This window comes from Peromyscus maniculatus, chromosome 19, assembly GCF_049852395.1.
Source record: "Peromyscus maniculatus bairdii isolate BWxNUB_F1_BW_parent chromosome 19, HU_Pman_BW_mat_3.1, whole genome shotgun sequence".
NCBI classification, from domain to species: domain Eukaryota; kingdom Metazoa; phylum Chordata; class Mammalia; order Rodentia; family Cricetidae; genus Peromyscus; species Peromyscus maniculatus.
In genome coordinates, this window is record NC_134870.1 from 47,697,594 (window position 1) to 47,713,025 (window position 15,432).

General features: G+C 44.8%; 1 protein-coding gene and 1 non-coding gene across 2 annotated transcripts in view; one reads left to right on the forward strand and one right to left on the reverse strand.

The window, feature by feature from the left end:
• Nucleotides 1-15,432, forward strand: part of Lmnb1 (lamin B1) — a 42,901-nt gene that overhangs the window by 16,922 nt on the left and 10,547 nt on the right. Inside the window, exons 2-7 of the mRNA XM_006983031.3 lie at nucleotides 3,026-3,182; nucleotides 3,667-3,792; nucleotides 7,138-7,308; nucleotides 8,063-8,188; nucleotides 12,997-13,217; nucleotides 14,437-14,662. Of these exons, the coding sequence (XP_006983093.3) occupies nucleotides 3,026-3,182; nucleotides 3,667-3,792; nucleotides 7,138-7,308; nucleotides 8,063-8,188; nucleotides 12,997-13,217; nucleotides 14,437-14,662 (1,027 nt within the window). The remainder of the gene's footprint in view (nucleotides 1-3,025; nucleotides 3,183-3,666; nucleotides 3,793-7,137; nucleotides 7,309-8,062; nucleotides 8,189-12,996; nucleotides 13,218-14,436; nucleotides 14,663-15,432) is intronic.
• Trnaf-aaa (transfer RNA phenylalanine (anticodon AAA)) lies at nucleotides 11,257-11,329 on the reverse strand. The gene has a single exon. It is a non-coding gene; the product is annotated as a tRNA-Phe (tRNA).

Sequence of the window (15,432 nt, forward strand, 5' to 3'; positions counted from 1 at the left end):
CCAGGACCCACATAAGTAAGTAAAGAACAGACTTGACAAAGTTGTTCTCTGACCTCCATGTGTACACACACACACACACACACACACACACACACACACACACACACACACAGAGAGAGAGAGAGAGAGAGAGAGATCATTTTTTTAAGTTAAAAAAAAAAAAAGAGCCAGGCGGTGGTGCACACACCCTTAATCCCAGCACTCAGGAGGCAGAGGCAGGAGTATCTCTGAGTTCAAGGCCAGCCTGGTCTACAGAATGAGTTCCAGGACAGCCAGGGCTACATGGAGAAACCCTGACTTTGGAAACAGAGAGAGAGAACGATGAAAATGAGCTTGTTTCTAATTCCTGGTTTGTGTGTGCCTAGTTTGCTGATCATGTGAGTGTTGGAGCTTTGAGCCCAAAGCACAGCACAGTGGGACGGTGTATACTTGATAGAATATCAGCGCTTTAAGTGACTAAGAGCTCGGCCTTAATGGACAGACACCATCAGCATTTCCTTAATTATTCCATCTGTGTCTTACTTAACTTGGTTTTGGTTGTTGTGGGAGAGATGACTAGTCACTCACCTATACTGCCCCACACTAGCTTTTGGCTCTTCCTGTTTTCTGCTTCTGTAAAGTGTGGCATCATGCACTTGGTGTGACAAGAGTTCTGAGCTCTGTGCACTTGTCAGTCAGACGTCAGCGCAGTGAGTCCGTGAAGGATGGCACCGTGAAGCATGGTCATCCTATGGACTGCTTGCTCTGTATGGCGCATGGCCCACACAGAAGCACACTGCGCTGTGTCATTTAGACACTAGGCCTTGCTGCTGTAGTTCCTGTAATTAATTTGTGTTGTCAGTAGCTTTTGTAAGTATTGGTAAACTTTACAGACAGCGATGAAAATCTCTTTAGATTTGTCTGCCTGCACGTTTGTCAGTTCACCACATGAATGCCTGGTGCCCCAGAAGAGGGACCTGGAACTGGAGTTACATCTTAGGGAGTCACCTGGGCTGGGAGGTGCTGGGATCTGGGTTCTCTGCAAGAGGAGCAAGTGTTCTTGACTCCAGAACCACCTCCAACTTCTAAAATGTGACTTTTTTTTTTTTTTTTAAAGGGCTGGGAATATAGCTTAACTGGTAGAGTGCTTGCCTAGCATCTATGAAGCCTTGGGTTCTGTTCCCAGCACACGGTAAACGGGGTATGATGGTGTCTGTAAACCTAGCACTTAGAGGTGTAGACAGGAGGGTCTGATTCAGGGTTGTCCGTGGCTATGTAGTGAGTTCCAGGTCGATGGGCTACATGAAGCTTGTCTCAAAAGTGTGATTTTCTGTAGATCCTAGGTATGCGTGGTGTGCACTCAGCTCTGGCCCCTTTTGGCTCGTTCACAGGCTTCTCCATGGGATTCCTGTGGAGACAGACCCAGGCCTTGAATGAGTTCATTTGGCTGTAATTCACCAAGGTTGGACTCTTGTAGAAAAGACGTGTGTGGACGTCTGTGTCTGAGAATGTACATGTGCACGTTTGGATGCAGGTGCCCACATGGTCCAGAAGGAGGGGGTCAGATCCTTTGCAGTGGGGGCTACGTTTGGGATTCAGATTCTGGAGCTCCTGATTGAGCAGCAAGTGAATTTAACCATCTTTCCAGCCCAAATGGAAGATTGTTACTTGTTTTAATTCAAATTTTTTGTTTGTTATGTTTTTTGTTTTTCAGGCAGGGTTTCTCTGTGTTGCTTTGGTGCCTGTCCTGGATCTCGCTCTGTAGACCAGGCTGGCCTTGAACTCAGAGATCCTCCTGGCTCTGCCTCCCGAGTGCTGGGATTAAAGATGTGTGCCACCACCGCCAGGCTTAATTCACATTTTAAAGAGTTGCTTTGTCCCTTCTAGACTAGTTTTCAGCTAAAGCCTGGCATCTCGTGGCCTTAAAGCATATAGGACTTAGCAAAAAAGATTCTGTTGGGACTATATCTGTCATACCGCAGTGGGTAAGGGGGTTGCGTCTTCTCCTTAAATTATACTTTCTTACCATTGAGTTAATTTATTTTTCATTTTATTTTAATATTAGCAATACTCCAGTTTTATTAAGAGTTAAGTATTCAGAATCTTGATATTGAAGGCTTTCTTGTGTAATTAATGCTAAAGATTTATTTTAATGGTAAACATTGTATCTTTTTTTTTTTTTAAAGATTTATTTATTTATTATGTATATAGCATGTATGACTACAGGCCAGAAGAGGGCACCAGATCTCATTACAGATGGTTGTGAGCCACCATGTGGTTGCTGGGAATTGAACTCGGGACCTTTGGAAGAGCAGTCAGTGCTCTTAACCTCTGAGCCATCTCTCCAGCCCAACATTGTATCTTTTAAAATGTAATTGTTCACATAATTATTCTGTGGGCTTGGTGGCACATACCTTTTACTCTCTAGTACTCAGAGGCAGAGAAAGGCTGATCACTATGATTTTGACAGCAGCCTGATCCACATAGGGAGTTCCAGGTTAGTCAGGGCTACATAGTGTGACTCTGTCATCCCCCCCCCCATAAATCTATATGAATTTTCTACCATAGAACTCCATGTAATTATGGAAATTTCAAATCACCTTATATTAGAAATAGAAGGTGCTTGCAAACCTCTGTCATCAACGAGCTGTTACTAATATCAGAGGTTTTTTGTGAATGAGTGTTTTGCTGGCATGTAGTCTGTGTGCATTTGTGCCTAGAGCCTGTGGAAGCTGGAAGAGGGTGTCTGAGCTCATGGAACTGAAGTTAACAGATGACATATGGGTGCTGGGACCCGAACATGGGTCTTCACTTCAGTAAGAACAGAAGGTGCTTTTGACTTGGAGCCATCTCTCTAGTCCCCAAAGCCTGGGTCTTAGTTAACACGTGATATAGGAAAATGTTGTCTTTGATCTGATGTGCCTAGGTTAGCTTCTGTGATTTCAGGCAGCCAGTATTTAAATGGCCTTGATTTCTCACTTAAGCAGGCAAGGGGAAGGTCTCATGGCGGGGCTCTGATGTTGTCTGTGCTTTTCTAATATTACAGTTATGCTAAGAAGGAATCGGATCTTAATGGAGCCCAGATGAAGCTTCGAGAGTATGAGGCGGCACTGAACTCTAAGGATGCAGCGCTGGCTACTGCCCTTGGTGATAAAAAGAGTTTAGAGGGAGATTTGGAGGATCTGAAGGATCAGATTGCCCAGGTAAGATGCTGCCTCGGGCCCGCATTTGGCTGATGAGTTGGCAGTCTGAAACCATGGTCTGTGGACTTACTTATTATTTTATTTTTAAATAAACCCTATTTGTGTTCTTCGGTGGCTTCCCCAAAGAACAATCTTGGTAGCTAACATGCAGAGAGCATGGTAGCCTCTCGTCCCTTCTGGTCTGGGTTTTGCAAAACTTGCTGCTCTCTTGGGTACACTCGTCCTCTCTGCTTTCAAGGCCATTTTCATTATTGTCCTGGAACATTGAAGCATGAAGGATTGTCCTCTCCCTCTGTTGAGCACTACCGTTTGATAAGGGATCTGAGGTGATGTCCTGGGATAGAACTAGCAAATGACTTGAAGTTAAAATGACATAATCATGTTAAGAAATATATAGGAACTCTAGTGCTTGATCTGATTAATTTCTTAACTCATCACCAGATGGTTGCCATATAATCTTTATCATTCTTTTTCCTTATCATAGCTGGAAGCATCTTTATCCGCCGCTAAAAAGCAGTTAGCAGATGAAACTTTACTTAAAGTGGATTTGGAGAATCGTTGTCAGAGCCTTACTGAGGACTTGGAATTTCGTAAAAATATGTACGAAGAGGTAACTACATAAAAATTTTCTTTCCAAAGGAAACAGACCGGGCGTGGTGGCTCCTATCTGTAATCCTAGCACAGGAGAGTTAGGATTTCAAGGTCATGTAGTGAGTTTGAGCAGTGAGTTTGAGCGTAGTCTGGGAAAACAATGGGCTGGTGAGATGTCTTATCAGGTAAAGGCATGTGCTGCCCCACCCCAAAACCCTGGGTTTGGTGCCTGGAACCTACTCCTGCAGATTGTCCTCTGACCTCTGTGTGGGTTCGGGCCACTTGTGTGTGACACAGCCCCGTGCCAAATAAAGATAAAAACAAAGTGTAATTTCTTTCCTATAAGGAAAAGATAGCTGATAAAGAGATGGTAGGATTTGGGGATGGAGATACTTTGCAGGTAACTGCACAAGGTACCAGTGCTAAAAGCACCTAACCCCCGAAGCCACTGGGGACACAGTTCTAGTTCCCCCCTGACAGGCTTTGTCACAGCTTACTGTAAAATGCTTAAGCGTTGCGCTAGTGATGGCTGCCCCACAGATTGCTCTGAATTTAGCAATTGAGAACCACAGGCTTTGATCATCATACTGTTCAAAGGTCAGGAACCTGGAAGCTGGGCTCATGCGTGTTGTCAGCCCTTAGCGGGGCTAGAAGAAGCACCTCTGAGCTCCCAGCACAGCTGTTGACTGGAGGCCGGAGCCATCAGCCCCTTGCCTCTTGTCTTCTCCACGCGGCTTCTTAGAATGTGCTTTCTTCAGAGAGAGCCATGAGAGAGTGAGTGGAACAAGGCAGAAGCCGCATTCTCCTTCATAACCTAGTTGAACAGCAGGGGATGAAATCGTTAGTGGCCTCAGTCTGGCTACTCACAGCATTTATAGGTGTGTGAGTGTGTGTAAAACTTGAGTAGCATTGACAGTCCTCGCTGTGCTTGAAGGGTCAGCAAGGCAGCTGTTCCCAGAGAGCAAGCAGTGATGCTGAAGGAGAAGTGTGTGTTTCTGAGTGATCGACCCCATCGGCATTAATTAAAGGGAAGATAAGCCATTAAGTAGTGCCTTTCAGGGTAGTGTGTTCTTGTATGTTTGTTTTTCAAACATTTGCTAGTGATAATTCTAAACTTACTGAAGGAGTTAGAGAAAATAACAAGAATTGATTCATTTTTATAAGAATAGTATTTAATTAGGATAAGTATTGTTGGGACTGGAGACATGGCTCAGTGGTTAAGAGCACTGGCTGCTCTTCCAGGGGACCCTGATTCAAGTGCCAGCATCCATATGGTGGTTATCATTCTTAACTCCAGTTTCAGGTATCATTCTTAACTCCAGTTTCAGGGGCTCTGTCTCCCTTCTGGCCTTCTTGAGCACAAGGTTTAAAAGCACCACATAGGCATACGTGAAAGCAAAATATCCATGCAAATAAAATTAAAAAACAGGTGTTGCTGGTGCCAAGTGAACTGGACAAGCAGTCAGACCTCAGGGACAACTTGAGTCAGTCTTATTTAAAATAGAATACTGTCTAGGGAAATGGCTCAGTGGATAATGCACTTCCAATGCAATTGTGAGGACCCCAGCGAACACATGACAAAGTCATACAAACAGGCTGTAGGGATCACTCAGTGGTTAAGAGCACTGGCTGCTCTTCCAAGGCACCGGGGTTCAATTCCCAGCACCCACATGGCGGCTCATGACTGATTTCATCCTAGGGATCCAACACTCATTCTGGCCTCCATGAGTACTAGGCATGTATGCAGACAAAACATCCATATCCATAAAAATAAATTTACAAAAAGGAATGAGCTACCATACTTTCCAATAATTAAAAAGCCAACAAGCCCCAGCACTTAGAGGCAAACAGGAGATCCTGGGACAAGCTGGCTGCTGGGCTACTGAGATGTGAACTGTTCCTTAAGGATCTTGGGCCCACACATACTCGTGTAAAGAACAAACAAAATACTGGCTCTCTTTATTTTTCCATGTGAGGAATGGAAAGAATCAAACTGAATACTACTGCAGGTAAAAGTACCATGTAACTGGTAGCCAGCACTATTCTGTAATCGTTAACCAAGCATTGAATTACTGAAGTTGATTTATAGTGTGTTTCGCTTAGTTACGGCTGTCTGCTCTGCCACTGTGTATGTTATTTTAATGTCAGTGGTGAACCTAGAAGTGTTTCTTCTACAGAAGATAATAATTGAGAAATGGCAACAGCAACATGATTCAGTATTTTTTATAGTGGGGAATATGTTTGGTTTTTTTCAGCATCACGGACACTGCCCAACAGACAGGTTTAGCCTCTTCATTAGGAACAGTTAAGGGGCAGGAAGAGGAAGGAGAGAGAGCAGAGGAGGCTGACAGGGACATGACTATAGGTAGCACGGGCTCAGCTTTTCTCCAGCTAAACCTCATCCTTTAAGTAGCGCTTGCTCCTCCAACAACCCTGAGTTCCAGGAGGTTGGGAGCAGAGCTGGGTATTCCACAGGGGTTTCTGATTTTTTTCCCAAGTATAATTGTCTTTTTAATGATTAAGAGAACCGTGAAGAAATAAGCAGGAAGTTAGGACTAGGCATTATGTAGTGATACAATATGCACTTAACCTGTGAGGTCTCCAGCACCATACAAAGATACACAAACAACTTGAATGGGTTGTAGTGCCCCCTTGTGGCTTCTTTAATTATTGCAGCTCAAGACAAACTCGTTCATAGTGAGAAGCTAAAATGGGCAGTTTTTATTAGTGGGCTTCTGTAGCTAGCCACAAATTCCTTATCCCAGTTTATTTGGATGGTTTCTTAAAATAGTGAAGGATCACAACTACTCAGTCCACTACTGTAGTATTTTAGTGGATTGAGTTAGTCAAGTGACATTGCTATAAAATAGACCCTGCGTACATTGTTACTAATAGTGTAACATCAGAGTCTGAGCGGAGTCATGTAAACTATGCCGTATCTAAGAAAATAGACCGCTGTGTAGAAACTTGAGGTGGACTGTCCATAGGATTGCCGGTAGAGCAGCCTAGAAACACAAACCCTGTTAGTGTTTGATGTGGTGTATTGTCTGGGTCCCTACAGTCGTGTGGCGCTGTAGTGAGTCGTCAGGCCATTTCTTGCCATCAGTGAAGTGAAATAGCTATGCCCTGGGAAGAGCTGGGAAGTTCCTGGGACTTGAGGTACCGGCATTATGATGTCATTACTTACACCCAGAGATGTTCTGCTGAAAACTGAAAGACAGCAGTGTAATCGCCCGCCTGCTCTGATCTGAGACAGGACAGGGTGGAGGTTAGTGGGTGAAGCCTCAGACGGCTCTCGGGTTACTCAGGCTGGTGCTAGTGTGGCCGCGTGAGCAGCTGTCTCATGGTCTTTTTCTCCCCGCAGGAGATCAACGAGACAAGGAGGAAGCACGAGACCCGTTTGGTGGAGGTGGACTCTGGGCGTCAGATTGAGTATGAGTACAAGCTGGCGCAGGCCCTGCATGAGATGAGAGAGCAGCATGACGCTCAAGTGAGGCTGTACAAGGAAGAGCTGGAGCAAACCTACCACGCCAAGGTGAGCGCTCGTCAGCCCGTGCCTCGGCCATCCGAAGAGTTGACAGATTGGCGGTTTTATTTGTTCATCTATTTTATGTATATCGGTGTTTTGTCTGTATGCACTTCTGCATACCAGAAAAGGGCATTGGCTTCCCTGGAACTACAATTAGAGATGGTTGTGAGCCACCATGTGGATGGATGCTGGAGATGGAACCTGGGTTGTCGTCTGGAAGAGTAGCCAGAACTCTTACCTCCTGAGCTCTCTCTCCAGCCCAGGAATCATTTTTAAAAATTAGAGAAAAGACAGACTTTATTTAGGAATAAACAAAATGACTATATTTTCAGTGTAGCTTCATATAGACTGAACGCTGCTAGGATACAGATGAAAATGGGGTTATTCTAGTGTTACCAGAAGTAAAGGTTTATGTTTGTGTCCGTGGCCGCCCTGTCACATCCGAGTAGTTAACCCAAGTTTTTATTGCCATTTCTTTGATAGTGCTACCCTAGATAGTAAATGCTTGGTGGGTGAAAGACTGAGCAAATAAACGGAGTTAATGACCTAGATACATGGGGATTGCTTAAATCCAGAGTTTTAGAAGCGAGTCTGAAAAGATAGGGGCATGGCGATGTACGTCAGCAGACCAGCCATGATTTTCCTGTTTCGTCAGCCAGTTACCAGCAGGGCTTAGGTTTGCAATGTCTTGGTGAGTCATGCTTCCTGGTTTGTCAGTTGTAACTCACTAGGTGAGACTGACGGGCTCCTGTTGTTGCAGCTGGAGAATGCCAGGCTGTCTTCAGAGATGAACACCTCCACTGTCAACAGTGCCCGGGAAGAACTGATGGAGAGCCGCATGAGGATCGAGAGCCTCTCCTCACAGCTTTCTAACCTGCAGAAGGAGGTGAGTCGGCACGTGCCTCTGAGCAGAACTGAGGTTACGCTGGCAGGCTGGCCCCTGTGCCATCGCTGTGTACCTGCTCTGCCTGCCTGTTCCACCTCTCCGTCTGTCACAGATGAGACATACTCCCTCGGGTTTTTTTCTAGATTTTTTTCATTGAATAAACATCTTGCAGCTTTGTGGTGGTGCACACCAGTAATTCCAGCACCTGAGAGGCAGAGATAAGAGGATTGCTGCACTTTCAAGGCCAGCCTGGGTTATTCCTGGGTAGCCTGGGCTACATCGTAACATCTGTCTCCTCCCCAAGACACCTGAGCAGTACCTTATTCCTAATTAATTAGAAGGTTATGTGGCGATCTACTGGTCACTCACTGGACACACTGAGTCTTACCTTTGCAGTACTGCTCCCGCTCAGTCCTTTTCATCACACTTGGAAACCAAAATGAAGAACAACAAAAACATTGTGAGTGAAATGCCTTCTTTCTCCTTGCACTTGACATTAGTCAGCGGTTATGAATCTCTGCAGTCATTAATCAGTCACTGGCCTCAGTGACAAGTGACTGGTTTCTCCTTGTTGACTGGCTGCCTGCCCTGGTGGTGGCATGCTCCAGGTGAAGTAAAGTAGCCTGGATGTGGCTTCCAGTCAGTTTCATTGTGAGGCGATGCTGGATAAAGCGATACGAGGATTCACACTCGGGTTCAGCATGGCCGCTCTCTTTAATGACGTGGGAAGTAACGCTGGCCTTTTTTTCTTTTCCCTGAGCAGAGAAACTTGTTTAAACTTTATGCTATGTTATTGAGCAGGCTTTTCTTCCTGTTTTTCTTTTTAGCAAAATCTTTTTAGGTATAAAAGCATGTATTGTGGGCTTAGGAAATAAAGCAGAAAATTAGTCACATGAAACAGTTAACAGATTTTTACATTGCTGCCTTGTGCATTTTATTACTTTTGTCATAAAGCTTTCTTTAGAGTTAGTTTGTTCTGCTAGTCTTTTGAACCTTTCATCTAACTATGGACTGTTCACTTGATCAAACCACAGACCGAGGTGAGTTTAATGATTTGTCCAGAGGCTTCAGGGTAACCAGGGATTTCCCTCTTCCTTCCCCATATTCCCTTCATACCCAACTCTTGTTGAAAATTTTCTCTGAGGAATTTGCTCTCTGTTGCAACTTATGTCTTAATCCTTTGGGCTGCTATAACAGAATGTTATAAAGTTTACACACACATACACACACTCAAACTCACACTCTCACTCAGGTCCTCAAGATTGCTTGGCAAGCACTTTATGGACTGAGCTAGCTCCATAGGCCCTGGTTCAGCATTGGGAAGGCTAAGACCAGGGAAGATTAAATGTTGAGATCTTAAGCTGGGCAGTGGTGGCGCATCCCTTTAATCCCAGCACTCAGGAGGAGGCGGGCAGGCGAATCTCTGTGAGTTCCAGGCCAGCCTGGGCTACCGAGTTCCAAGAAAGGCTCCAAAGCTACACAGAGAAATCCTGAATAAAAAAAAAAAAAAGGTGATCATTTCCATATCCTTAGATCGGGCTGTCTCCTGTCTTCCTGTGGTCGAAGGGCAAATACAGTCACTACCCAGAGCCTATTTTATGGAAGTACTAATTCTAGTGGTAGGGAATCAATGGAAAGATCCTTTCTTTTATATTGCCGTGTTGGAGAGTAGAATTTCCAATGTGAATTTGGGGGGAACATTATTCTGGAAATGGGCCTTGTGCTCCTACGATGAGTTGATAGCAGCCGCTCTCCATTAGATAGTGCTCACATATCCCTGTCTCTCGTTCATTCGGCTGTTGCTTCTCTTGAGGCTGTTTTACAGCCAAGGAGGCGGAGATTTACTGTGGTTAAATAGTGGTGATCTGGGGACTTAGAGCCAGGTCTGGGTCCTGACTCCGGTTCAGTCTTTTTGTTATTCTGATGTGTCTACTTCTTGCCTCTAAGTGCTTTCAGTTTAGTGGATTTTAACTGGCGCCCTTGGGGTTTCTAGTAGATAGGAGACGAGTATCCGCTTCAGCTGCTGTGGTTTTAGTTTATCAGGGTAGAGGGAATCTCTCTCTACTCGTCACTGATAGAAGGCTTCGTGTTGAGGAATAAATGAACACATTTACATACACATTTGTTTCATTGAACTTGCTGGGTAACCTGGGAAGGCTTAAGGCTTAACCAACCTTCCTGCCTCTGGGATTGCAAGTGTGGGCCACTGTGTCCAGCGTGATAAGAGGTTTTGGTGAGTGTTTTCAGTCTTAGAAAAGAGAAAAAAAAAAGATCTGTTTAATACTTTTCTCTTGTGTGTCTGAGTGTTGTTGAGTCATGGTAGTTTCGTCATGCTGCTCTTGGGTCATAAGGGTTTCCTTCTGTGAATGACCCATGGCTCCTGACGTTCTTAAATTGAAGATTGAAGTGACCTTTCAAGAAACACTACTAGAAGATAAGTTGAAGTATATAGATGATAGCAATATTGTTTTGGCACTAGGAATTTCGAACAGTAGTTGTGGTTGGTCTGAGTCTGCCTACCTTACAAGTGTCCGCAGCGGCACACCAGAAGCACCCACAGTTAGAGAAACTTTCTGTGTTTCTAACACCCAGACTCTGGGAACTGACTGCATCTGTATCATAAATGAATCAGTGTCATTGTGTTATGAATTAGAAATCAGACCTGGGCCAGCACAGTGGCTCAGAGATGGTTAAGAACCTTAGCATTCTCTTTAGAGGATCTGGGTTTGGTTCCCAGCACCCCCAGCACAATCCAAGACTGTCTGACTCCAGTTCCAGGGGATCTGACACCCCCTTGTGACCTTCGTGGGCACCGGGCACTCACATCATATGACATACATGAATGTAGGCAAAACACTCAGATCCATAAAAGTAAAGTTTTAAAAAAAGTGACAAGGCTCTGATTTCTTACTGTTCATAGTCTGTGGTCTTTCGTTTCCTGCGTCTGGCCCACCCAGACAAGAATTAATAAGCTCCATGTCCTAGAGAGAGGCATCTATTGTCATTGAGTAGAACTGCTCTAGAAAGCTCTTAACCGCCAAGCCGCCTCGTAAGCCCAACCTGCTTTCTTGTGTTGCTGGGGATTGAACCCAGGGCCTTTTGCATTTTATGCAAGCACTCTACCACTGAGCCACAATCCCAGTATCACCTCATTACCTGATTTTAAAGTATGCTTCAGGTTTACCATGTATTTTCTGTGTCCCAGCCCTAGAATCATACCTTTCTCCTGGTTCTTTTTACCGGATAATGGTAAATTATCCAGTAATTATCCCTGGAATGTGCACTGGTGTCTCTGCTTCTGGGCCCTCTTATAGGACAGGGTTAGCGTTGGCCCCCGACCCACACATCCGGGCCTTCTCACGGAACAGGTTATACACTCCCCAACACATATTTGAGCCCTCGTAGAGCAAGTTATACCCTTATGTGTGTGAGTGCACGCACACATACACACACACACATACATCCCTGGGCCTTGTAGCACAGGTTATACACGCCCCCCTCCTAACTACACACACACACATACACGCGTGCCTTCTCAAAGAGTAGGTATGAGGTGCAGGTATGCTTGCACATGCAAACACAAGTATGCTTTTGGTACTGGTATCTCTGCTTCTGGGCCATCTCATAAAGTAAATTGTGCACACAGGCACACACCTTCTCATAGAACAGGTTACACACCCCTCGTGCACACATGCACTTGCTAACTTAGCATAGCCAGAATCTGTAACTGCTCTTCTCTAGTCATATGTATTTATAGTGAGTTAAGCAGAAACTCACGCACTGTCTCACGATACTACAGGATTCTCCTGGCTTCTTTTCTCACCTGTTTATAACCCCCGAGTCTGGGGAATTTGGTTTTTATCATCTAGTTACTTGTTGAGCCCCATTACATGTTTACAATTTTGAGCCTGTACTTGTTCAAAGAATAAACTCTAATAGCGCAGTATTTATTACAGTGTCTTTCTTTTTCCAGATTGAAGGTTTCCCACAGTAGGTCCCTGTCTGTCACTTGGGTGGATACTTGGGATTCTGAGGGCCTTGGCTTCCATCATTCTTTTTGAGCTGATTACCCTTGTCACTTTCTGGGGCTCCTGAGGTGAATTCTGTCATGAAGAAACATGGGTGAATGATTACCTAGTGAGCTACAAGGTTTTAAAGATGAGCTTCACGATAGATAGAGGATGTGTGATTTGTCACTCTGTGTGCCAGATACAGCCTCTGTACTCCGGTCACATCTTACCATCACCATGTGGCATGTGTGCTCTGTGACCAAACGGGACATGGTGGGGCTACCCTAGAGATTGGCACCTTCAGTGTGGTAGCCAGACCCCTTTTCTTGTCTTTAGAGTGTGCCCCGTCATCTCCAAAGCATGCTCTCACATACCCTTTAGTGTTCCTTCTGTGAAGGAGCTTGCCTGCCGCTCTTTAGTTTCGAAGTGAGGACCTTGGAGGACAGGTCAACTTGAGGCTTCCACAGCGGTATGGTAAATGTTTATTTGGTTAAGACTGAACACTGACATGTACATTTCCAAACTTTAATTTGAGAATATTTCTTTTTAGGCTTCTGTTACCCAAGACTTTTTATAAGAGCTATATTTTATATCTTAAAAGATAAAATAATTTATTTCTTTTATACTTTTTTTATTTAGGATTTGGGTTTAATTTCTCCCTGTCAGGATCTTTTGAGCTCTGAGTTAGGGCTCTTGCAAGGCTGTGTTTGCACTCTCTTTGGAGATGGGTTCAAAGAGTTGCCTTGTACTCTTGGGGAAGTGGTCCTGGAAAGTAAATGTCCTCCTTTGACTCTGAAGTCTAGAGCGTGTTTGGAACGGATTCAAGAATTGGAGGACATGCTTGCTAAAGAGAAAGACAACTCTCGCCGCATGCTGTCGGACAAAGAGAGAGAGATGGCGGAGATCAGGGACCAGATGCAGCAGCAGCTGAACGATTATGAACAGCTGCTTGACGTGAAGCTGGCCCTGGACATGGAGATCAGCGCCTACAGGAAGCTCTTAGAAGGCGAGGAAGAGCGGTAAGGCTCTCTGGCATCCCCGTGCCCACAAGCTGGGTTCGCTCCCGCTTTTTTTCCTTCCCCTTTGTCTCTCTTATATCCAGTGTTTTAGGGCTGCTCTAAGTCAGAGCCTTGCCTCCTGCCTCACTAAGACATTTACACCTGAGTCATAGTGAAAACTGCCCTACACTCCAAAGTGTCTCTAAGAAACCCAGAGCAGCTGGGCGAGGTGGCGCAACACCTTTAATCCCAGTACTCAGGACAGCTCTGTAAGTTCAAGGCCAGTCTAGTCTACAAAGTGAGTTCCAGGACAGGACTGTTAACACAGAGAAATCCCATCTTGAAAAACAAAACAAGCGCAAAGCTACACAGAGAAACCCTGTCTCGAAAAAAACCAAAAAAAAAAAAAAAAACAAAAAAAAAAAAAACAAAAAAAAAAAAACAAAATCCAGTGCATTCTCCAACATGAATAACACAACTATTGTAAGTTGTTTACATTTCTTTCAGTGCTTATTTCCAAATGTATTAAATGGAATGAAATTGCATTATTAAATGCTCTCACTTTTAAGGAAAAGAAAGCATTTCTTTTGAAAAGGACGAAAATGACTTTGAAATTTTCTGTCATTTGTTGTAAGTAGAAATAGATTTTTTTAAATTAATTTATTTATTATGTATACATAATAAAGTGTTCTGCCTGCACGCCAGAAGAGGGCATTCGATCTCATTATAGATGGTTGTGAGCCAACATGTGGTTGCTGGGATCTTTTTTTTTTCCTTTTTTTGGTCTTTTTGTTCTTGTTGTTATTTTGTTTGTTTTTGTTTTTCCTTTTTTCTTTTTTTCCAGAACTGAGGACCAAACCCAGGGCCTTGTGCTTGCTAGGCAAGTGCTCTACCTCTGAGGTAAATCCCCAGCCCCATGGTTGCTGGGAATGGAGCCTGGGTCCTCTGAAAGAGCAGCCAGTGCTCTTAACCTCTGAGCCACGTCTCCAGCCCCTAGAAATAGGTCTCAATTTATTGTTATCACTTTAAATATTGAGTGGGCTCTTTGATTGGAGATTTCAAATGTTTTAGTAATGCAGTATGGATATCGCAGCTTGACTAAATGTTGCTGTAGGTAAGGCAGTTACTGGCATTGTCTAACATGGTGAGGGGTTCCTTGCTTTAGAAATGCCCGTGGAGACCGAAGCCTAGGTGAGTCAGGTTCTCCATCCATCAGCAGAACTCTTGTTTCCCCGTGTAGGTTAAAGCTCTCTCCAAGTCCTTCCTCCCGGGTGACCGTGTCCCGAGCATCGTCTAGCCGCAGTGTCCGCACCACTCGGGGGAAGCGGAAGAGAGTTGATGTCGAGGAGTCGGAGGCCAGCAGTAGTGTCAGCATCTCCCACTCGGCCTCAGCCACCGGCAGTGTGTGCATTGAAGAGATCGATGTTGATGGCAAGTTCATCCGCTTGAAGAACACTTCGGAACAGGTAAAAGGACGGACGGACGGATCGACCTGTCTCCTCAGGCTGCTCTGCTGTAGACAGTGATGGCTCTCCGCCATCTGTGTGCTTCACTCTTACAGTCTTCTGGGGTCTGAAGATTTGCTTTGTTCTAGAACTTTCTTGTGTTTACTTATTGTGGCGGTGGGGATGGCGTCCATGTGCTACAGCAGGGTATGGAGGTCAGAGTCACTCTCCCACCATGCGGGGTTCTGACATTGCACTCACCATTACCCAGTAAACCCTCTTCCCAGCCTGAGATTTTCTTTGTGAATCTAACTTTATCTGCTCCATCCCTCACCCAGATCTGGCCATTTCATCATGGCCCTCCCTAAGATGAAATAGAAGTTTCCATAGCCAGGTCGGTGAAGTTGCAGTTACTAATATAGCTTTAGGGAAGGGTGTGGGCTCACGTATGTTGAAGGAGCTTTTTCCTCTCAAATTTAATGAATGAACAAATGTTCGTGATCTGATTTATGTAAAAATAGTAATGACATGAATCTCCATCTTGGAATAGTTGGTGTGAACAGGAAGTATCCTCTACAGGGATTTCTGAGGTTTAGAACTGGGACTTGAAAGAGCTCTGGTTCTGAAGGAGCTGTGAAGATGTAGGTTGGTGCTGGAGGAAGCAGTCTCGGGGCACAGGGGAGGGAATGTCACTTGGACCGTATGCTCAGGGTTGCCGTCTTTCTCACCAGCCTATTAGAACTGTTGTGCATGTACATGTGCTTACATAACCCCGAGAGCACGGGCCGTTT